General features: G+C 38.9%; 1 protein-coding gene and 1 long non-coding RNA gene across 8 annotated transcripts in view; one reads left to right on the top strand and one right to left on the bottom strand.

Moving 5' to 3' along the window:
• Nucleotides 1–23,848, top strand: part of SCAI (suppressor of cancer cell invasion) — a 158,103-nt gene that overhangs the window by 84,628 nt on the left and 49,627 nt on the right. For 6 of the 7 annotated variants that reach the window (XR_015243057.1, XR_015243056.1, XR_015243055.1 and 3 more), the window contains exons 4-9: nt 10,972–11,067; nt 11,598–11,684; nt 12,699–12,797; nt 19,943–20,039; nt 21,313–21,411; nt 21,563–21,715. Coding sequence is in view for 4 of the 7 variants with exons in the window: in XM_086684007.1 (XP_086540133.1) it covers nt 10,972–11,067; nt 11,598–11,684; nt 12,699–12,797; nt 19,943–20,039; nt 21,313–21,411; nt 21,563–21,715 (631 nt within the window). In the remaining 3 variants the exon portion in view is untranslated. The remainder of the gene's footprint in view (nt 1–10,971; nt 11,068–11,597; nt 11,685–12,698; nt 12,798–19,942; nt 20,040–21,312; nt 21,412–21,562; nt 21,716–23,848) is intronic. The other variant, XM_086684008.1, reaches the window with a different exon arrangement.
• LOC147575060 (uncharacterized) lies at nt 874–13,579 on the bottom strand. Its single transcript, XR_015243061.1, has 2 exons — nt 13,329–13,579; nt 874–1,128 (listed from the first exon to the last, which is right to left on the bottom strand). It is a non-coding gene; the product is annotated as an uncharacterized LOC147575060 (long non-coding RNA).

Here is a 23,848-nt window from a genome sequence, read left to right as displayed (position 1 = left end):
GAAAATCAGCTATTTAAATGATATACCAAAATTTTAAACACTAAAATAGATGAGTATATTTCTAATGAGTTCTTTTTGACTATCAAAGTTCAGTATAACCTGACCTAAAAAGTTACCGTTTTCTAAGATCTTAATTGTCAGGCCTGGCTAGGAACAAAAATACACGTCTTCACCTTTTTATTAAAAAAAATTTTGGGGCGCCTGGGTGGCACAGTCGGTTAAGCGTCCGACTTCAGCCAGGTCACGATCTCGCGGTCCGTGAGTTTGAGCCCCGCGTCAGGCTCTGGGCTGATGGCTCAGAGCCTCGAGCCTGTTTCCGATTCTGTGTCTCCTTCTCTCTCTGCCCCTCCCCCGTTCATGCTCTGTCTCTCTCTGTCCCAAAAATAAATAAACGTTGAAAAAAAAAAAAATGTTTAAAAAAAAATTTTTTTTTTTTTAGTTTTTATTTATTTTGGAGAGACAGATCATGAGCAGGAGAGGGGCGGAGAGAGAGGAAGACAGATAATCCGAAGCAGGCTCCAGGCTCCAAGCTGTCAGCACAGAGCCTGACTCGGGGCTTGAGCTTATGAACCGTGAGATCGTGACCTAAGCCGAAGTCTCAGCTTAACCGGCTGAGCCACCCAGGCGCCCCGACACATCTTCACCTTTATAATTGCTAGTGGGTTAGACCAGGGATTGGTAAGGGGGAAGGTATTTGTGTTTACTTGTTTTGTTTTGTTTTGTTTTTGTCTTTTTGTGTGTGATCTTCTAAGATCTTCCAGGAGTAGTGTAAAGAGAAAAAGGAAAGATTTTAAGAATAATAGATTTCACTAAATCCTCAAAACAACCTCATTAGCACCTACTTTCTTGGCTCATAAATGAGAAAAACAAAACTTTGGCATATAAGCAATAGCTTATGTTAATACAATGGGTTCTAATTTGGGAAGTGCTACCTCAGAGAAGTTTTTCCTTAGTGTAGGAGTAAGGATCCCAAAACTTACAGGGAAGCTCTGATAGCCTCTTCTCTGGAGGTGACACAGGAGAATACTCTAATGATGTAGGAATGACGCAGTTCCTGGCTTCTTGCACTCATCTTCTTGGTTCTCTGAGAAATCCACATCTGTAGAACTCCTTTGGGTAACATCATACCTACAAAATAGTCACAGACCTTTGGAGGGACAAGACAGCAACACCTTAGAGGACTTTAAAACTTGACAACCTTTTTTTTCTATGTGCAAGGGGCCAGTGGAAAATAAATGTATTTCTGAGTGTAAGATTTTGTATACTTCCCCTGGAGCTGGTTCACAGGAGGAGAAGACAGCATTCCGTAGCTTAATTTGGCTTGGCATTTCCAAATTCAAACTAAGGGTGATTATTCAAAGTTATTCAAATTCATAAACCATCCTTAGGAATGGAACAATGTACTAAGTGCTTTCTGTGTGCCCACACCATTCTAGGTACAGGGCTAGCGATGGGAGCAGGATGCAGAGATAAAGGGAATGTCCACCTTCTACCTAATCAAGCACTCTTGTGCATTTTTTCTTAATCTCTCATTCAAAAAAAGCTTTTCTCCCTCTTCAGTAAACAAAAGAGTTGGGATGCCTGGGTGGCTCAGTCAATTAAGCAACGGTTAGTGAGACTGAGCCCCATGTCGAGTTCTGTGCTGACAGTGCAGAGCCTGCTTGGATTCTCTGTCTCTCTCTCTGTCTCTCTCTGTCTCTCTGCCCCTCTCCCACATGTGCTCGCGTGTGTGCACTCTTTCTCACTCTCAAAAATGAATAAAATTTTAAAAAGTTGATATAGTGGTATCATTAAGATATCCTCCCCAAAGGAAACACTCAGCCTTAACAGTCTAGACCTGTGGATACCCCCAACACCTTCCAACTCACAGATCGATTCTTAAACCTAAATTTGGAAACCAGGTATGCCAGTTGGTTAAAAAAAACAAACATGCCGGTGTTAAAACAAGGAATTGCTGATTGCCCTTGCAAGTCCTGAACACAATTTTGTCTGGCGTACAAATGAACACAGAGGCATGGATTAGAACAAAGATGTCACTGTATGTAATACAGTCTTCTCTGTGTAAACAAGAATGTGTGATGGGACACTGTGCTCCTTGACTGAAAACCTTGTTCAGAGGAGTTGAGTTATGCCTTTGACTAGAGCTTTGGTCATAGCTTTGTTGGAGGTCAATTGCATCCCATGACCTGGGGAGCAGAATGAGCTCACAGAGAAGAAATTACTAACGTAGAATCAAAATCTCAATTGTTTTCCCTTATGGTGCAAAGAAGAGAATATTAGATGAGGGGTTAGAAGGTTTGAATTTGAATCGTAGTTCAACAATTTACTGGTCATAAGTTCCCAGACAACTCGCTTAAGGTCCTTGATCCTTAGTGTGTGTGTGTGTGTGTGTGTGTGTGTGTGTGTGTGTGTAAATGTGTTTACATACACACATATATGCCCTAGAGAAGCCAAGCATTTAACTATGGGACTAAGGAAAGAGAAGCCAGTAGAAAAGAACAGAAGGGACAGAAAGGAGAGAGTTACAAGATGGCGGACATGGTGCACAGCAGCACACCACAGGGAGGACGGACGTGAGGATGGAAGGGTGGCTATCGGGCTGGGATGTCAGGTGTGGGTGGGTGTCAGCCATCTTAGCTAATTCCGCTTAGTTAGGATGGTTGATTTATAGAAACCCAGAAGAGGTTTCCTAAGTTTTGACATCTCAGCGTTACATTGGAAACATCTCTGAGATAAGAACCAGGTTTAATCATTTGCACGACACTTTTTGCTACTGTAGTCTCTGAACTTTCGTTCGTAGAGCTGAGGATTTAAACAAAAGGAGCGAGATAAGTGTCATACTTTCAATTTCTACTAACGCTTTGGAAGAAGAATATGAGCAGTCAATTTATAACATAGGTGCCTTTGCAAAAAGTGAAATATCAGGTCATTTAGCTTACAGGATAATTCACAGAGCCCCATTTAATTTAATTCTATGGACCATTAATTTCCCATCTCTGACATCAGTATTAATAACCAAATGATGTATTCAGAGTTTAAAACCATAGTCAAGCTCTGAATAGTAGAGGAATTTGTCTAAACCTCTTTATAAAATACCTTAGTTAGTTTTAGACTCTAATCAAATTATAGTGGTATGTATATTAGCTTCTGTGATAGGTCTTATTAGAGAAGGGGTGGTCACAGGACTTAGCCTTTAGGAAGCTAAACAAAAATTTAACTCTGTGTTGAAAAAGAAATTCCTGTCTGTATAGCTGCGTTTTAATTTTTTTATTACTATTTTTTTATTTTATTTTTTTTTATATTTATTTACTTAATTTTGAGAGAGAGAGAATGTGCAGGGGAGGGGCAGAGAGAGAGAGAGGGAGACAGGATTTAAAGCAGGCTCTGCACTGACAGCAGAGAGCCTGATGTACGACTTGAACTCACAAACCAGGAGATCATGACCTGAGCCAAAGTTGGATGCTTAACCAACTGAGCCACTCAGGTGCCTCTAATTATTACTTTTTTTAAAGTTTGTTTATTTAGAGAGAGAGAGAGAGAGGATGTGCATGCTTGACGAGCGTGGGGTTAGGGGGAGAGAGAGAGAGAGAGAGAGAGAGAGAGAGAGAAAGAGAGAAAGAGAGAAAGAGAAAGAGAATCCCAAGCAGGCTCTGCACTTACAATGCAGGGGCTCAAACTCAGTAACAGCGAGATCATGGCCTGAGCTGAAATCAAGAGTTGGACTCTTAACCGACTGAGCCAACCAGGTGCCCCTGAGTTTTTGTTTTTATTTTTATGTATGTATTTATTTGTTTGTCTGTTTATTTTTAGAGAGAGAGCATGCAAGTGGGGTGAGTGGCAGAGAGAAAGAGAATCTTAAGTAGAGTTCATGCCCACTGCAAAGCCCAACGCGGGGCCCAATCCCACGACCCTGGAATCATGACCTGAGCCAAAATCAAGAGTCTGGCACTCAGCTGACTGAGCCACCCCAGGTGCCCCTATGGCTGGGGTGGCAGATGTTCTAAATTGTTTTGAGGAAAATACTATAGAATTTGGCCAGCATTGTTCATAGCTATATCAGAAAATGTTTGTATACTACCACTTACTTGTTTTTGCCTTTTGGATCACCAATTATGTGCTTTCAGCCCTCATACAAAATTCCCTTCCGTAAAGCCCTTTACCCTGAACACTTGAAATTATATACATAGTCATGACACAGAGCACTGAGTTGTATCTAGTTCTGTTTTCTCTCGTAACAGAATGTATTACTGAGGTTTATTAAATCTGTCAGTTGGGAAACTCGGAAGAACTTGGAAGCACATGCTTCCTTGAAAATTTGCCTAAAGACTTCACACACTATCGGTAAAGAAGCACCCAAGAGTTGTCAGTTCCCGTGGAGGTGATGGTGATGTTGCAACTTAATGCTGTTATGTAATAACACAGTCTTCCTAGCAGCAGCTACATGATAAGAGTCTTAAAGATTCTGGCGGCAACTTCAATTTTAAAATATCTGATTAGCTCTTTCTCGCTGGAGGTACATGGAGACGTTAAAAAAGAGGAAAACTTGCAATAAATGTGGAAACTGGTGTCTGTAGTTAACCTATTTCTATAATCTGAAATGACTTTCTCCTTATCATAAGGATAATGGAAATGGATTTTAAAATGCAGTCAGGAGCTCATTCGTGTTACGTATACCTGAAAATTTCATGTAGGGAAACCTTTTGCTTTTTGATTTGTTGTCTTAACATCTGGTAGAGAAATGCATATCTTCTTTCACTTATTAACTCCACTTACAGAATTTACCTTTTACTCATTATCACATAACTATTCAAAGTTATTAGTATGAAGGTGTTCATTGCAACATTTAAAAAAATTTGTTTTTAATGTTTATTTATTTTTGAGACAGAGAGAGACAGAGCGTGAACGGGGGAGGGTCAGAGAGAGGGAGACACAGAATCTGAAGCAGGCTCCAAGCCTGTCGAGCTGTCAGCACAGAGCCCAACGCGGGGCTCAAACTCACGGACCGTGAGATCATGACCTGAGCCGAAGTCGGCCGCCCAACCGATTGAGCCACCCAGTCGCCCCTTAAATTTTTTTTTAACGTTTATTTATTTTTGAGACAGAGAGAGACAGAGCATGAACAGGGGAGGGTCAGAGAGAGGGAGACACAGAATCTGAAATAGGCTTCAGGCTCTGAGCTGTCAGCACAGAGCCCGACGCGGGGCTCGAACTCACGGACTGTGTGATCATGACCTGAGCTGAAGTCAGCCGCTTAACCGACTGAGCCACCCAGGCGCCCCTCCATGGTGTATGTTTTTTATCCATTCATCAGTCGTGGACACTTGGGCTGCTTCCGTAACTTGGCTATCGTTTCTTTTTTTAATGTTTATTTATTTTTGAGAGAGAGAGAGAGACACACACAGAGCACAGGTGGAGGAGGGGCAGAGAGAGAGAGAGAGGGAGACACAGAATCTGAAGCAGGCTCCAGGCTCTGAGCTGTCAGCACAGAGCCCGACACGGGGCTCGAACTCATAGACTGTGAGATCATGACCTGAGCCGAAGTCGGATGCTCAACCGACTGAGCCACCCAGGCGCCCCTGCAGCATTTTTATAACAGGGAAAAACTAGAGGCAATATAAATGTTAATAAGGGATTGGTTAAATAGTTTGTTTACTGTATACAGTGAATGTTGATATAATTATGTGTGTATTTAAAAACCCTGACATATTATTAAATTTAAAAGACATGTGAAAAGGCGTGTTATAGAACATTATATGTAGTTTGATCCCATTTATGTAAAATAATAGAAAAACTCACATATTTACTTAAATGTACATAGAAAATCCATCCTTAATGGTGGTTATTTCTGGGAGCTAGAATTGAGGGGGAAAACAATAGGGTGTTTTTTACTTCTTACTCTATATACTGTCTAGCATTTTTGTTTTAAAAGAGACTTATATTGGGGCGCCTGGGTGGCGCAGTCGGTTAAGCGTCTGACTTCAGCCAGGTCACGATCTCACGGTCTGTGAGTTTGAGCCCCGCGTCAGGCTCTGGGCTGATGGCTCAGAGCCCGGAGCCTGTTTCCAATTCTGTGTCTCCCTCTCTCTCTGCCCCTCCCCTGTTCATGCTCTGTCTCTCTCTGTCTCAAAAATAAATAAACGTTGAAAAAAAATAAAAAAAAAAGAGACTTATATTATTTTCAAAATTGAAAAAGAAAGAAAAAAATATAAGATCTCTGTGGTAGATTGCCTATAAAAATCATTCCCTTCCTCGTATCCATGCCCCTGAGTCATCCCCTCCCACACTGACTCTGGGCTTGGCCGTGACGATTCCTTTAGCCAATGGGGTGGTGCAAACATGATGCAAAGAATCAAAAAAGAACGATGCACATTAGAGCCGCCCTCTCTTTTGCTGCTTTTGGGATCCTTGCAACCAACCTCATGGAAACTGAGCTAGCCTATTGGATGAGAAGAAACACATGACCCAGCACCCTTGCTGCCAGCCAGGCAACGGTGAGATGTCTGAGGGAGGCCATCCACCACTAGCTGTCCACAGTTGCATGAATGAGGTCTGGCTCCGGTTTTATTAGCTGATAATTGCCTTTGTTCCTCTTACATATTATCTTAGTTCTCTCTCTCTCTCTCTCTCTCTCTCTCTCTCTCTTTGATGATCTCTTCTTTCTCTTTTGCGTATCCATATCTCTCTCTTTAAGCAGCTTTCCCTGACTCCTCAAGCCCTCCAATATATCTCTTTTCTACAGTCTTCTGTTATTTTTATTCAGTACCATATAAGTTAATACTTATGTGCTATTTTTTCTTTTTCTGTACATGTGTTAGTCTTTTTTTTTTTTTCTTTTTTTAAAAAAAATTTTTTTTTTCAACGTTTATTTATTTTTGGGACAGAGAGAGACAGAGCATGAACGGGAGAGGGGCAGAGAGAGAGGGAGACACAGAATCGGAAACAGGCTCCAGGCTCTGAGACATCAGCTCAGAGCCTGACGCGGGGCTCGAACTCACGGACCGCGAGATCATGACCTGGCTGAAGTCAGATGCTTAACCGACTGTGCCACCCAGGCGCCCCTAGTCTTTTCTATTTAACTAAATAATAAGCTCTTTGATTGTAGAAATCATATTTCACATCACATTCTCTGGCCTTTGTAGTTCTTAGCACTTGGTAGAATTATATGTAGTAACTATACCTTGTCTAATTGCAGGGCAAGTGTCACCAATAGCAAGATACCTGACTGGGGCAGGAGAAATGCTATACAGGGGCGCCTGGGTGGCTCAGCTGGTTAAGCCCCCGACTCTTGGTTTCGGCTCAGGTCATGATCTCACAGTTTGTGGATTTGAGCCCCACGTCAGGCTCTGTGCTGACAGCACAGAGCTTGCTTGCGATTCTCTCTCCCCTCTCTTTCTCTTCCTCCCCTGTGTTCTTACTCTCTCTCCCAAAAGAAATAAATTTTAAAAAATTTAAAAAAAGAGAAATGCTTTACAAACATAAGCTATATCTGTTTCTGCTCTGTAGCTGTCTTATTTCCATGAAATTATGTATCCTTTGTTAAGTAAATTAAAAAATATATAGCAGCTTTGTGTGTGAGTGTGTGTGGGGGGGGTCTCTTTCTTCTAATCTCAAATATGTATGTGTATTATACACCGTGCTACATATGTTTATATTAAACATGAAAAAATGTTAATTGTATATTAAGTGAAAAAGTTGACATTACAAAACAAGATAAATACTGTGCCTGTATACACAAATACTGTGTATGTATGAAATCTGGAAGGATTTCTCCCTCCACCCCCTAACAACCAAACAATAAAATACTACCTCAAATTTCTATATATTAGTATAGTTTACCAAGAACATTCAGCTTACTTACTTATGTGAGATAAATAAAGGGTTTCTGGGATGCCTGAGTGGCTCAGTCAGTTGAGCGTTGCATTCTTGATTAAAGCCCCGGTCATGATCTCACGATTTGTGAGACTGAGCCCTGTGTTGGGCTCTGTGCTCACAGCACGGAGACTGCTTAGGATTCTCTCCCTCCCTCTCTCTCTCTCTCTCTCTCTTCTCTCTCTGCACCTCCCCTGCTCGCTCACTTGCTCTCTCTCAAAAAAATAATAAACATTAAAAAAATAATAATAAAGGATTTCTTTTATACAAGTTGAACTTAGGTTAAATGAGAGAATTTATATTTAAAAGTCTCTCCTTTTACTATGGGACATTTCAGTGTTTCTCTATTTTAAGTATTTTAGTAGACATTTGGGTTATAGGGATCATTCTAAAATATAGCCTGCCCTTCTTTTCTTAATTGAAAATAGTGCTAGTGGTGATCAGAGGGGTATTGATTTAGACAAAGTTATATTACCACAGATAGGTAGATTAATGAAAAGGAGTGGAGGGCCCCCAAACAAGAACACTTTTATCTGACAACCGCAGGTAGAAGGGATCAGCCCCAAATTTATTATCTCTGAAGCTTGGGATGGTGTATGGGGATTCATTGTACTATTCTCTATTTTTGTATATGTCTGAAACTTTCCACCATCAAAAAATAATTTAAAGACATAACTTAAAAAATACAGATACTTTTCACAAATCAATAAAAATATGAGACATTGTAGTAATGTGAACTAAGAAATATTAGACCTTTGTGCAAAGCATTGTAAAATTTAGTGATTATTTTCAACATAAATGGAAAGAGATACTACTGACACTAAAAGTTACTTCTTTTAATTGTGTTATTTTTTTTTAAATGTTTATTTATTTATTTTGAGAGAGAGTGCAAGTGTGAGCAAGGGAGGGGCAGGGTGAGAGGGAAAGAGAGAGAAAATCCCAAGCAGGCTCCGCACATGAGATCATAACCTGAGTGGAAATCAAGAGTCAGATGCTTAACCGACTGAGCCACCCGGGTGCCCCAACACTAAAAATTATTTTTAATATGGCATTTCTCCAAATCGATGTCTAGATTCATTGAGGTCTCATTAGAACCCATTAGGACTTTTTTTTTTTTTGGTAGAACTTTCATAAGCTAATGCTAAAGGTCATGGGCAAGTACAGGGAATCAAGAACAGCCGTGGTGTTCCTTAAAAAGAAGAAAGATGCCACACTTTTTATAAAGCTGTAATAATTAACAGAATGTTAATGAGGAAATAGAAAAACCAATAGAATAGAGCCGAGTCTCAAGAATAAGGGAAAATTGATGACTGCAATTCTAGTTCTGTCATATTAGTCAAGTCAAATGATTTATTTTTTTAATTAAAAAAATGACATTTTTAATTAAAAATTTTTTTAATGTTTGTTCATTTTTGAGAGACAGAGCGTGAGTTGGGGAGGGGCAGGGAGAGAGAGGGAGGCACAGACTCTGAAGCAGGATCCAGGCTCTGAGCTGTCAGCACAGAGTCTGACGTGGGGCTCGAACCCACGAACTGTGAGATCATGCCCTGAGCTGAAGTAGGAGGCTTAACAGACTGAACCACCCAGGTGTCCCTCATGGATTTATTCTTGGGCTTTAATGAAGAGGTTTTGCCCTGAGAGTGAGACTCAGTTGTAAGTGGCATTTATAGCCAGCATCTCTCAATTGTATCTTTTACTTGTATGCATTAGAAATTGTTGTTATCTTTCAATTCTGAAAGTTCTGGAACTCGTGGGCTATCCCTTTTCCTTTCAACCCTGCTTGTAGCTAGTTCTTTTCTGAGTTCATCTTTCTCATGTTTTGTTAAGTGCAGCTAATAGCATCCAGGGCTAGTAACATACTTTTCCCAGTTTCTTTGTATAAATCCGTAAGTTCGTTAGTCACTTCATCTCCTTTCCAAGTGATTGCAGGCAGATGCTGTTTTGCCGCTGTATTCTATGTGTCATCATTTTCCAGCCTTCAGTAACGGTTTGGTGCTGCTAAATTCCAATGCCAGTGTTACATATGTTGTGTATTTGTTATGGAAATAACCCATTCCTGGTATCCATTTCTGTACCGGGTTTTTCTCAATAAGGCTGCCGTAACAACTTCAACATTTTAGTGCGTTAGTACAGTAGAGACTTATTTCTAGCTCCCATGTTAGCTATAAGATGTCTTCAGTTCTGAGGTTCCATTAAGTGTGTCTTACTCTGTGTTCCAGGCTGAGGAACAGCCCTATCTTGGTCTTAGGTTGTTGGGAAGTAAAAATGCTGAACTATGTAGTATCTCTTACGTCATCTTCGCAGACATGGTGTGGGTAACTTGCCATTGTATTTCACTGGCCAAAGCAAGTCTTAAGGCCAGGCCCATGTTCCTTATGACAGGGAGGAGTTTGTCTCTAAGGGGTGGACGGTGAGTCACCAGGGCCAAGAACAGGGATGTATAGTGTCACCCATAGGGAGAGGATAGAAGAATTGAGGACAACCATACCACCTGCACATCCACTTCTAGATAGTGGAATGTTTTTCAAAGTGCTGAGTTCTTCTATGAAGATAATAAACATTTGGAATTATCAGTCTATAAGTGACTGTGAATAATATCAGCCAGGGAGAGGGAAGAGAGTGCTAGAAACCTCGTGGAACAGGCATCTACAAAGGAGACTAAGGATGAACAGAGGTAGGAGGGAAGAATAGGAAAGAACATGTCCTGAGCTCTTGTTATAGAACCATTTCCACTCCCAAAATTGTTACTTTTTTTTAAAAGAAAGACTGGGGGTGCCTGGGTGGCTCAGTTGGTTGAGTGTCCGACTTTGGCTCAGGTTATGATCTCACGCTTTGTGGGTTCGAGCTCTACGTCGGGTTCTGTGCTGACAGGTCAGAGCTTGGAGCCTGGAATCTGCTTCAGATTCTGTGTCTCCTTCTCTCTGACCCTCCCCTGCTTGTGCTCCGTCTCTGTCTCTGTCTCTGTCTCTCAATGATGAATAAACTTAAGTAAAAGAAAGCCTGAATGCAAATGTTTTAAATATATCCAGTTTGTACCATCACAAGACCTAATTTCCAAATAGCATAAGAAATTGATTTAATACATGTTTGTTTGTATTACAGAGATTTGCCACAATATGGGCAGAAGCAGTGGCAGTCCTATTTTGGAAGAACTTTTGATGTTTACACCAAACTCTGGAAGTTCCAGCAGCAGCATCGGTAAAGGAATTTTATAGTTACAGGAGAGTGAAGGTCCATTTTATATTAGTCCCACTTTTGACCTTTTTATCTCTTGGTGCATTTTAATATATTTCCTCTTCATGACACAAATGAAAATGAATTGATTTTTTTCCTTTTTATTTAAGATTTTAAAATGTAATGTTCTCATCTGATTTTTAAAGACAGTGTCATATCTGAAATGGTTCAGATTAACTGTGACATAGGTAGGCTGATTCATGGTTTCATTCTAATGTAGGCATTGTTTATTGGTCAAAGCTGTTTGGGGGTATTGCTTTTAATTTTCATGAGCTTAGCTCAGAACGGTTTCTTTTCATATTTCAACTTACTTTAAATAGACATTTAATACTGCTTTTTGAATTTAATTGAATGATGATGTTGAAATCTCATGAAAAATTCATGAATTTGAATTCTGAATTGGGTGGTATTTTATCCTATTAAATTTACAGATTTGGTTATTTTTGGAATTTATAGTCTCTTATTTCTATTTTCTTATCTCCTATGTAAAACAGACAAGTCTTGGATAATCGGTATGGCTTGAAGCGGTGGCAAATAGGGGAAATTGCTTCTAAGATTGGGCAGCTATACTACCATTATTAGTAAGTGAATTGCGTATGGAAAAAAATAAAGCATTATCCTGGTTTAAACACAGCATGCAGAAGTATACTTACTTGGTAGGAGGGAAAACTAAGGAGGTACAAATGAAACCCCAGATCATAGTAATCAAAACAGTCTTATGAAATGATCTTCCATAATCCAAGTAACATTATTTGCTTAAAAGGCTTACCTTCCAAACAGTTTATTTGGGCAGACGCATTTATAACTTAAATGATTGTGATCTCCGTTTTAGATAAACGCTTCACTTAAACCTTAATACATAACTTGTATGTTTGAATGAGTGGTTTTGGGGGGAATACTTTAAAACTCATACCTGTAAGATATATCTAAAAGGTTTTGTGAAGCAGATAAAGATAATTTTGATTACATCCTTAGTGATGAGTCAAGCAAGGAAGAGCAGTCCTTTTAGGAATCTAGGTCTCATAAAGTGATATCAGTTATACCATAAAAAGCTTGGACTATATAGAACTTCTTCCTCTTCCTGTCTTTTGAGATACCACCCATCATTCCCCTGTTGAAATCACTCTTTCGGGTAGAATATTTTCTTAAGAAGTCCCTTGTAAAACTAACGATGTTAGAGAACTGAATACATCGCCCTCTGAAGGTTCACATTGATTAGCGCATTTCTGAGTCCTGTGAGAAAAAAACTGAAGAAATGAACCAAAGGACAAATGACTGTGTATGGATTCGGGGAAGGTCATGAAAGATGTAACTGGGTGGAATGCTGTTTGGAGAATCCCTTCAAAGAACAAAAATAATATGTACTTTGGATTGCCATCAAAAAAGGCTTGGGAGCAGTGGGGAGGTATTTTTTTTTTTTTTAATTACCATTATTTTTACACATTGTAAGGGTGATGTGATGATTGCTTTGCTGATTCAAATTTAGTTTAGTCATTCCCATCCCCTCGTGTAGAGGAATAGCAGAGGAATGAAACAAGTATTCATCATAAATGGTTTGAGACACTGTCAAATATGAAGATTTTTTTTTTCCATAGCCTACGCACATCTGAGACCAGCTATCTGAATGAGGCTTTCTCCTTCTATTCTGCAATCAGACAGAGATCATATTATTCTCAAGTCAATAAAGAGGACAGGTACGCACCTACTATGTTTTTAGAAAGAGATAAAACACTCAGAATTTTTAGTCTGTGTGGAAATTATGCAGAGAAGTACACATTTGTTTATAACTTTTATTCATTTGAATGGGCTTTATTGAGTGCCTTACAATGTACTAGGCCTTCTTAAGCATACAGAGGTATGTTACCTAAAAGCAATAAATGTTATAATATATGTTTAGCAGATGTCACAGTACCTGAGTGGAGTCAGAGCACAAAGAAGGGGTTGATTGTTTCTATATGAAAGATTAAGGCCACACAAATTCTCATAGAAAAGAAACAACTCCAAAGTGAGGCTTCGCTGATAACCTTTGTCCTTTTTAGCCTGGGTAATTTGAATTCATATGCATTCAGAAGCCTGTTGACAGCTGTCCGTGGGACTAAAGAAAAGGCTGCCGGTGCAGTTTACGTTGTATTTGATAAACCCGTTATGTTACAGTTGCATAGCTGTAGGGAAAAAAAATCAGATAGAAATCATTCATTCCAAATAATAATCTATTGAGCACTTACATATCTGGCAGTGTGGTAGATGCTTGGGTGGGAGAAGAAGAAAGAAAAGAAGGTATACAGGTGTTCTCTTTTCCTTTCAGAGGATTATCTTCTCATGGGAGTTACAGACATATTTGGGGCCCAGGTAGACTGGGATGTTAATTCCAGATGAAGACGGAATTGCTGAACAAGTCAGGGTTCTGCTGGAGAATCTTTGTGACTCGTATTCCCGGAATTGTTAGAAGAAAAAGTTCAGGCGTAGTAGATCTGAATGTTCTCCCTACTACCGGCAACAGAACTCACAGTTGTTATACAGTGAAAAGATTATATTCTCTTAGCAGTAGAAGAGAACATAATTTTGACATATTTTTCTAGAGAACACTTTGTGGTTTGGCTATCATAAGCCTTCCAGCTAAACAGCAACATGTTTTGGAAAGCCCCACTCTTGTAAATCCCCTTCATTCCCTAGCAGATCCTGTTCAGGCTTGTCCAGAGGAGGTTGCTTGATACAAGCAAGGCACACAGATGCTAGATTCTCCATTTCCCCCCAAAGTCGTCACCGTGCTTCACTCTTCCATCAGAAGATCCGTTAGTCACCTCTCCTTCAGATTTTCTTAAGGTTTCCTTCACGTATTTTCACTACAGTTATATTTCGTCAGACTCCCACCCGCTTTCTTTCTATTCATGTTGTACAATTTGTCTGAATTCTTGGTGAGATAAGTTTTACTTCTAAAAATACACAGAAGGGCTATATGATATCTTCTCAGTATGAAAAAGACATATAAGGAAAGAACTATTTTAAGCAACAGTGAAACACCTTGTATAATTCACATTTCTGCATTTTCTAATTCACTCAAAGGGAAATTGGCCTTGGGCCCCTTGGCTTCAAATCCAGCAGTTTCATTTATGAAAATCACTTTCTGTCCTAATAGCAAATGCCACATATGAATGGTTTTCCTGTGCTGCCTCCTAGAGCAAGGCAGATGAACAGAGGCAGGATTATTTGGAACCAGGATGACAAAATCTCTTGCCTTAGGCCACTAAATTAGAATCAAAGGACAATCCTGTGTGCAAAATCTTGCCCTTGTTCGCTGTACCTTAGGAAGGACTTTACTCAGTTGGTAGGGTTGTTTGTTTCTTAGTTCATACAGAGCAGGGAGACAGTCAGGGTAGCTATTAGTGACAGCTGCTAAAATCAACAGCTGGTTGATTAAAACTAAGAAGTGACAGTATTGCACAATTTCACAATTGCTTTAAAAGCAAAAATCTCTCCTCAAAGGGCAACTGCTCTCTGCACTGTCTCAGTACCTAAGGACTGTTAAAGCCAGAAGTCACGGTACATTTCAGCAGTCACCAAAGTGACTGCCTGTCACTAAGCATAAACAAATGCTCATTCCAAGGGCCCATCCTATTTAGTAGAGGAGACGTTGCCACATAATCACTTGTCCTAGGAGCCACAAACCCTGACTAGTATTGCAAGTGGCTAAGGCTCAACCTGGTCAGAGTTAGATGTGTGGGGATGGTGAAGTTTCTGAGTACCCAGAAGCCTGGGGACACATTGCAGTTAGCCACCTCGGAAAATAGTGTCTCAGGCAAACATATAAAGAGTCAGTGTTTTAGAACTAGTGGGCCTGGCAGGCTGGACAGAGCTACAATTCTGGAGTGCCAGAATAACTTTGTCAAAAGATCGTGATGTCAACTTCAGCGGTGACAGTGTTGGAAGTTTTACGTTGTGGGAAACGTGAATCTAAACTTGAGAACCTTGGCGCTTCCTAGTAGTGTTTATTGGGAGGATGTGATGTGGACCTTTCCAGTGTGATTCATTGGATGATTTTTTTCTTCTACAGTTTCATGTGTTATCAGGCAGTGGGCTGTGGGCCTGCCTGGGACAGCCTCTCGTGTGTATAAGTGGACAGCACTGACTTTTTTATCTGTGCTTTGCTGCAGTCCAACACAGTGGTTTCCAAAATAGAATACATCCACCTACTTCTGTATGTTTATTTAATACAGGGGTTGGCACGCTGTGGCCTATTTCTGAACTGTCTGGTAGCTTAGAATCCTTTTTATATTTTTAAAGTGTTACGAAAACAGAAAAATATGCTACAGACACCATATGGGCCTGCAGAGCCTAAAACATTTACTGTCTGGCCATTTACAAAACTTTGCTAATCCCTGGTTCAGTATGTTTGTGTAATCTGCATTACATAGTTGTATCATCTATGGTATGGATTCATAGAACCTATTTTATTTTAGCAAAACATTAAAGGAATTGTCTTATTAGTATTTCAACTGTGAATTGACATCATCCTACAAATTTTCCTCCTGTTTTGAATTCCACTTCTGACAATGTGGCAGGCTAGATAATCTAAAATACTGTTCCCCAAACACCTAGAGATGCTGACTGAACAGATCACCTGTCGTTTTATTTTCTTCTTATTATTATTTTTTACATTTATTTATTTTTGAGACAGAGAGACAGAGCATGAGCAGGGGAGGGTCAGAGAGAGAGGGAGACACAGAATCCAAAACAGGCTCCAGGCTCTGAGCCGTCAGCCCAGAGCCTGATGCGGGGCTCGAACTCACAGACCCAACCGACTGAGCCACCCAGGAGCCCCTCACCTGTCCTTTTAAATGGACAGTTTAGCTGTCAAGAAAGTAAGGAGAATCCTCAGATTATCAACCCTGTGACCAGTGCTGTGACAACCTTATAAGAGAGTGTTTGGTTTTGGTGATGTGAAAGAGCTAGTAAGGTTTTCTTTAGGAAGAAGAAAATTGAAACCAGAAGGAAGGGGTGATATATAAGGATTGGTAAGAAAAAAGTTATCCCTTTGTTTCCTAAAAATCAGGGACTTCATAAGACAATAATTTTAAGGATGGCTAATTGAGGTTATCAAGATAAAACGGGGCCAAATTCTGGATAATAATAACATGAAAGAAGAAAGAAAGTCAAGAATTAAATCATACCAATAAGATCCATTTATTGTTCAGAAGAAGCTTAGAGTAAGTAAAGTTTGCTTTTTAAAATAGTAAGAAAAATATTTTTAAATAACATAAGGAGAATGTGTAATTTCTAAACAGGTAGAAGGGGGAGGAAAGTGAATAATAAAATTATGATCATTACAATAAAAGTTAGGGAAGGAATGTGTACTAAAAAAAAAAGTATAGTTAGCACAAAAAACAAAGTAGGAATAAATCCAAGTACACTGGTAATCATAGTAAGTGAAAGTGGTCTAAACTTCCTAGGTAGAAGTCAGACATTATCAGTATGCCTTTTTTTCTCCTCCCATCACCCCCTCATGAGTATGCCTTTTAAAAGAAAATCCAGTAATCTAGTGTTTACAAAAGATTTTCCAGAGTTACAAGGTACACAGAAAAAGATAAAGTAGATACCAAGGGAAGAAATGCCGCGATAGATAGATAGATAGAGATATATTTAAGTTTATTTATTATTTTGAGAGAGAGAGTGAGTAGGGGAGGGTCAGAGAGAGAGAGAGAGAGAGAGAGAGAGAGAGAGAATTCCAAGCAGCCTCCACATCATCAGCGCGGAGCCCCACACGGGGTACGAACCATGAACAATCCGTGAGATCATGACACAAGTTGAAATCAAGAGACAGATGCTCAACTGAGCTACCCAGGCATCCCGAAATGCCACTGTATTTAAGGCAAGAGAGCATTATTAAGGATAGAGGTTTATTTCATAATGGTAAAAGGAACAACTCAAAAAATATAAAAACTCTATGGGGTACCTGGGTGGCTCAGTCAGTTGAGCGTCTGACTTCCGTTCAGGTCATGAACATGCGGTTCGTGAGTTTGAGCCCTGCGTTGGGCTCTGTGCTGACAGCTCAGAGCCTGGAGCCTGCTTCAGATTCTGTGTATCCCTCTCTCTCTGCCCCTCCACCGCTCACACTCTGTCTCTCAAAAATGAAGATAAAAAAACCTTTAAAATATATATATATATATATACATAAAAATTCTAAACTTTTTTATATGCCCAGTAATGTAACATTATAATAAATAACAAAAATTAGCTTATTTTCTGGGAGAGATTGATAAATGGCCCAATATATAAGGAGATTTTTAATGTACTATATTTATGAATCAGAAGACACGAAATGAGATTTATGTAACATAATTAAAAACTTGTTCTAATGTGCTTAAAACTGCCTACAACAATAAGCAAATGCACATAATTTTCAAGCTTATATGGGACTTTTGTGAAATTGACTTATACCTGACATAAAACAGGTTTCAATTATTTTCAAGTGTATGATAGCTAACCATGGTGCAGTGCCATGAAAAATTAAGAATGACAACATAGTTGTCTAAAAAAATCAATAAATCTATCAATTAGTAGACACATTTCTAAATAACTCCTGGGTCAAAGAGGAATTTTTTAAAATTTTATTATGGAAAATGTCAAACATCTATAAAAAATATACTGTCGTAGGTTATTATAATTGTAATGTAGGCTGTGGAAATTAGAAATATCAGGTTTGTGGGGCGCCTGGGTGGCGCAGTCAGTTGAGCGTCCGACTTCAGCCAGGTCACGATCTCGCGGTCCGTGGGTTCGAGCCCCGCGTCAGGCTCTGGGCTGATGGCTCAGAGCCTGGAGCCTGTTTCCGATTCTGTGTCTCCCTCTCTCTCTGCCCCTCCCCCATTCATGCTCTGTCTCCCTCTGTCCCAAAAAAAAAAAAAAAGAAAGAAATATCAGGTTTGATATCCCTCATAGGGATGAGTATACAGGTTCAGGTGTGAAGAGCTACAACATTGATTGTAAATAGCCTTTGATAAGTTAAGAGTATGGGTTGCTACTCCTAGCAACCACTAAAAGAATAATAAGGTAGAAGTATAAGTAAGAAACTGATAGAATATATAAAGTAGAATACTAAAATACAATTAACTGAAAAGAGCACTAGAAAACACAGATGCAGAAGGGGCAAATGGAAAACAAACAGCACAGGGTGGCTCAGTCACTTGAGCATCTGACTTCAGCTCAGGTCATGGTCTCGCGGTTGGTGGGTTCGAGCCCTGTGTCGGGCTCCTTGTCGACAGCTCAGAGCCTGGAGCCTGCTTTGGATTTGGTGTCTCCCTCTCTCTCTGCCCCTCCCCTGCTTTACTCTGTTACTCCCAAAAATAAATAAACATTAAAAAAAAAAAAAAAAAAGATGGGGTGCCTGGGTGGCTCAGTCGGTTAAGCGTCTGACTTCGGCTCAGGTCATGATCTCACAGTTCATGGGTTCGAGTCCCGCGTCGGGCTCTGTGCTGACAGCTCAGAGCCTGGACCCTGCTTTGGATTCTGTGTCTCTCTCTCTCTGCCCCTCCCTGGCTCACACTCTGTCTCTCTCTCTCAAAAATAAATAAACATTAAAAAAAAAAAAAAAGAAAGAAAGAAAGAAAACAGCACAGAGGCACTTGGGTGGCTTAGTTGGTTTAGCATCTGACTTACTTTTGACTCAGGTCATGATCCCAGCGTCGTGGGATCTAGCCCCCAGCCTCCATGCTCAGCCGGCAGCGTGCTTAAGCCTCTCTCTCTCTCTCTCTCTCTCTCTCTCTCTCTCTCTCTGTTTCTCTTTGCCCCTCTCCCCCACTTGTGCTCTCTTTCTGTAAACAAAACAAAACAAAACAAAACAAAACATAAAGCACTGTAAGAGATGCAAACCCTTAGCCAAAGCAACAGTAAGATAAAATGTAAATGGTCCAAGTACCCGAGTCTATGAGGCAGACACTGTCAAAGTGGATTAAAAAGCTAACTCTACATTGTCTGCAAAAAATGGGTCAGGGCATCTGGGTGGCTCAGTCAGTTAAGCATTCGACTCTTGGTTTCAACTAAGGTCATCATCTCACAGTTTGTGAGTTCGAGCCCCACATCAGGCTCTGTACTGACAGCCTAGAGCCTGGAGCCTGCTTTGGACTCTGTCTCCCTCTCTCTGCCCCTCCCCTGCTCACACTCTGTCTCTCTCTGTCTCTCAAAAGTAAATAAATAAACATTAAGAGAAAATGGGTCAAAGTGAAAAGTCACAGGAACTTGAAAGTAAAGGAATAGAAAAAGACAGGGTATACAGACAGTAAGCTTAGGAAAACTGGCTTGATTGTATTAATATCAGAAAGTAAGTTTCCAAAACAAAGAATGTTTGTCCTGGAACTCTTTTCACCTCGTATTTTCCTGCCTGTTGTCTTCTACTCTTTATCATCTCACCTTAAACATCGCTCTCTTTAGGAAGCCTTCTCTGTGAGCTCAAATAGCATCCTTTCTCCTCTCAGTGTACTTATTCCACTGTGTTTTAAGTGTCTGTCTGTCTCCAGTACATTTTAGGTAGTTTCCTGTCTCTGAGATCTATGAAGAAGAGGCTGTGTCTATATTTGTTTGTCTTAATCATTTCTCTAGCACTTAACCAGGGTGCTTGATGCATCTAAGTTCTCAGTGGGTATTTGTTCAATGAATGAATTTGTGAATGAACATAATGAATCTGTGAGTAAGAAATGTGCTAAATGCAGCTGTAGGCTATATGCAGAAATGTTTGTTACTGTGCAAAATAGGATCTAAAAAAGTTTAAAAGCTGTCAGAAAGTTGGAAAAATCAAAGAGCATGTTTTCTTTTTTAATCTAATGAGTAATTTCCCATTTATCTGCCGTAGACCTGAGTTGGTTGTTAAGAAGCTTCGATACTATGCAAGATTTATTGTAGTTTGTCTTCTTCTCAACAAAATGGATGTTGTGAAGGATTTGGTGAAGGTAAATGTACTTTAAAATTATTAAAATCCTGGGGTGCCTGGGTGGCTCAGTCATTTAAGCATCTGACTCTTGATTTCGGCTCAGGTCATGATCTCACAGTTTGGGAGTTCAAGCCCTACATCAGGTTCTTTACTGACAATGTGGTGCCTCCTTGGGATTGTCTATCTCTCTACCCCTCCCCCACGTGTGTGTGCACACGTGCTCATGTGCACTTCCCATGTATACTCTGTTTCTCTCACTCAAAATAAAATAAAAAGAAATCATTATTTTAAAAATAAATAAATAAAATTATTAAAGTCCTACTCTGTAATTGTGTATGGATAATTTTGCTTTTTTAAAAATAGATTTAAGATAAAAATAATTTTAGCATATCTAAATTTAGTATATCTATATCTAAAACATTCAAAAGTGTGGTAACTTCGGACAAGGGTAATCTAAAAGAATATTCCTGCCCTCTTCATATTTCAGATACACACTAGCAAGAGACAGTTCTCTTAATTCTTTGTTTTTGTCCCGTAAGCGTGTTTTACATCTCACCACACATCAATGGATGGTTGCAAAATGCAAACAAAAGTTAAAATAACCGGTTTAAGAGGAAATAATTGAAAGGTTGGGTCAAGAATAAACATTTAATGTTTTACAAAGGTATTGCAAATGAGTTTGGGTTTTTCCATCCTTTTACTGTGTCTGCATCGCTGTCCTTTGTTACCTTAGGTAAATTAGAGGTGGGTTCACTTAATGTCTCTAATTATTCACACCCCGTTCCGGTTGCACTCTGCAGTCAGCCAGCTGTTTCCACAAGATACCTCTTAAATTTTGGTACTCAAGTATCACATGTTAGTTTCGACAAGTCCTTCTCTGTCTTCCTCCACCTCTAGTTACTAATAAGACTGTTTCCAAAACACAGTATGATATGAATCCAAAGAAAATCATCTAGACAGTCTTTGTTTTTAAGCATTAAAAGCTTGGGGTTTTACCTTCAATAAATTAATTGCTGATGTAGAATTGAGTAGATATGAGTTGCTCTGGATCTTTATGAAGATCTTGTTGATGTGTATCATTCTGGAGTCTTTTATTTTAAAGCAAAATAAAGTAGTTTTCTTCATTTTGGGCTATAATTGGGACCATATATTGATAATAATCAAGCTTCTTTTTTTATAATAATCAGGCTTAACTATATCAATTTCTGTCAAGAATATGGTACAATATAGCAATCTATTTGTATGTATATTTTCCCCATAACTGTTTTTCTTTGTGAAAAATTTAAAATCAGGAATTGTCAGATGAAATTGAAGATTATACTCACCGCTTTAATACGGAAGATCAAGTGGAATGGAACTTGGTGCTTCAAGAAGTAGCAGCTTTCATTGAGGTCAGTTTTTGACAAGAGAGATTGTCATAATTATGGAGAAGTAAATACCTATGTGGCATATGTTTTTATTGTGTGTATATGTCAATAAGAAGAAATAATTTATCATGTTGACGTTTTGCCTTGGCCATCAACTACTCCTTTTTTTCTCCAGGCGGACCCCGTAATGGTATTGAATGATGATAATACCATTGTTATCACATCTAATCGCCTTGCGGAGACAGGAGCACCATTGCTGGAACAGGGCATGATTGTGGGACAGTTGTCTCTGGCTGATGCGCTCATTATTGGTAATTGTAATAACCAGGTAAAGAATTGGGAAGGAATTGTGCTTAAAATTCAATTTAAAAAATAGTGCTTATTATTACAGAATTACAGATTAACATCACGTAATTACTGTTTCCTTGTAAATATCCTAAATCCATTTGTGAGGAAATGTTTGATTAAATAACACAGTGTCCACATATGGGCTGTATTACAGGCATTTAAAGGTTTAGAAAGAATTTGTAATCACAGAGGAAGATACAGTCATGATATAGTAAGTAAAAGTAAACTTGGTATGGAGATATGCAAACAGAATTATTTCATATCTGTTAAAATGTCTGTATGCATATATGCACAGGCAAAAGGACTAGGAAGAAATTTACCACTATCATAAAAGGTTTATCTCTGAATAGCAGAATTATAAGTAATTTTTATTTTCTTCTTTACAACTTTCTAAATCTGTATATTACTTTTACGGTCAGGCAAAAAAAAAGGAATTATTTCTAAGCATATTTGTCATAGCAAATTTCAGATTTTTTTGGTGACAGAATAGTTCCATGATGATGAGGATTTAATGTACTAGAAATGTAAATTTACTGGAAATTATGGGATATCAGAAAAGTGTCAAGTGAATACATTTTTCTTTTTTTTTTTAATTTGTTTTTTTTAATGTTTATTCGTTCTTGAGAGACAGAGCATGAGTGTGGGAGATGTAGAGTGAGAGAGGGGAGACACAGAATCTGAAGCAGGCTCCAGGCTCTGAGCTGTCAGCACAGAGCCCAATGCGGGGCTCGAACTCACGAACCGTGAGATCATCACCTGAGCCAAAGTCAGACGCTTAACCGACTAAACCACCCAGGCGCTTTGAATGAATACATTTTTCTGTATGCATTATTTACACAAGTTTTAATTTTGTATCCTTCTCTTACACTTTTCATTTTTGTTACTGTTAACTTTTTCTAGTACTTCTCCAGTTTTAGCTGTTAAAAGCCATTGGTTTGCAAATTTAATTTAAATTAAAACATTGCCTGCCTATGGGCAGAAGACAGAACAGACATTTCTCCAAAGACATACAGATGGCCAACAGACACATGAAAAGATTCTCAACATCACTCATCATCAGGGAAATGCAAATCAAAACTACAATGAGATATCACCTCACACCTATCAAAATGGCTAAAATCAAAAGCATAAGACACAAGTGTTGGTAAGGATGTGGAAAAAAGGAAGCCTCTTGCACTGTTGTTGGGAATGCAAACTGGTACAGCTGCTTTGAAAAACAGTATGGAGGTTCCTCACAAAATTACAAAATAGAACTACACTATGATCCAGTAATTGCATTACTGGGTATTTACCCAAAGAATACAAAAACATATTTTCAAAGGGATACATGCACCCTTATATTTTTTGCAGCCTTATTTACAATAGCCACACCGTGGAAGCAGCCCAAGTGTTGATCAGTAGATAAATGTATAAAAAAGAGGTGCTATATATATACAATGGAATTTTCTTCACCCCTAAAACAGAATGAAATCTTGCCATTTGCAACAACATGAATGGAGCTAGAGAGTGTAATGCTAAGTGAAGTAAGGAAGTCAAGGAAAGACAAATACCATTTGATTTCACTCTTATATGGAATTTAAGAAACGAAACAAATGATAAAAGGGAAAAAAGAGAGAGAGACAAACCAAAAAAAAGACACTTAACTATAGAGAAGAAACTGATGGTTACCAGAGGGGAGGTGGGTAGGGAGAAGGGTGAAATAGATGATGGGGATTAAAGCATAAATCATGATTAATAATAATAATAATAAAAAACATTGCCTACCTGAAGTTCTATATAAGTATTATTCAGAACAGAAAAGGATGCGGTCTTAAACATTGTATAAGGCCAAAATGTACTGAAGAGGTTATGAAATACGGGCCATAGCCATATTTCAGCAGACTGCCTTGCCAAAAAAAGTTGTTTTTGTTTTTGTTTTTTTAGCATGTTTTTTTAAGGATGCTAATATAGGTCTTGTTGTTTACATGACTACTTTTTATGTTTTTAAAAATACCCGAGGAAATTGATGGATAAAGATATAAATAAATTGAAAGATATATGATAAAGCAAATACAAAAAATTTTAATGGTATAGAATTTAGATGATACAATGTATATAATTCTTTTAATTTTCT

Source organism: Puma concolor, chromosome D4 (genome assembly GCF_028749965.1).
Source record: "Puma concolor isolate L17-30 chromosome D4, mPumCon1.1.hap2, whole genome shotgun sequence".
NCBI lineage: Eukaryota > Metazoa > Chordata > Mammalia > Carnivora > Felidae > Puma > Puma concolor.
The sequence above is the reverse complement of the archived record's forward strand: the minus strand, read 5'-3'. Positions and strand labels throughout refer to the sequence as shown.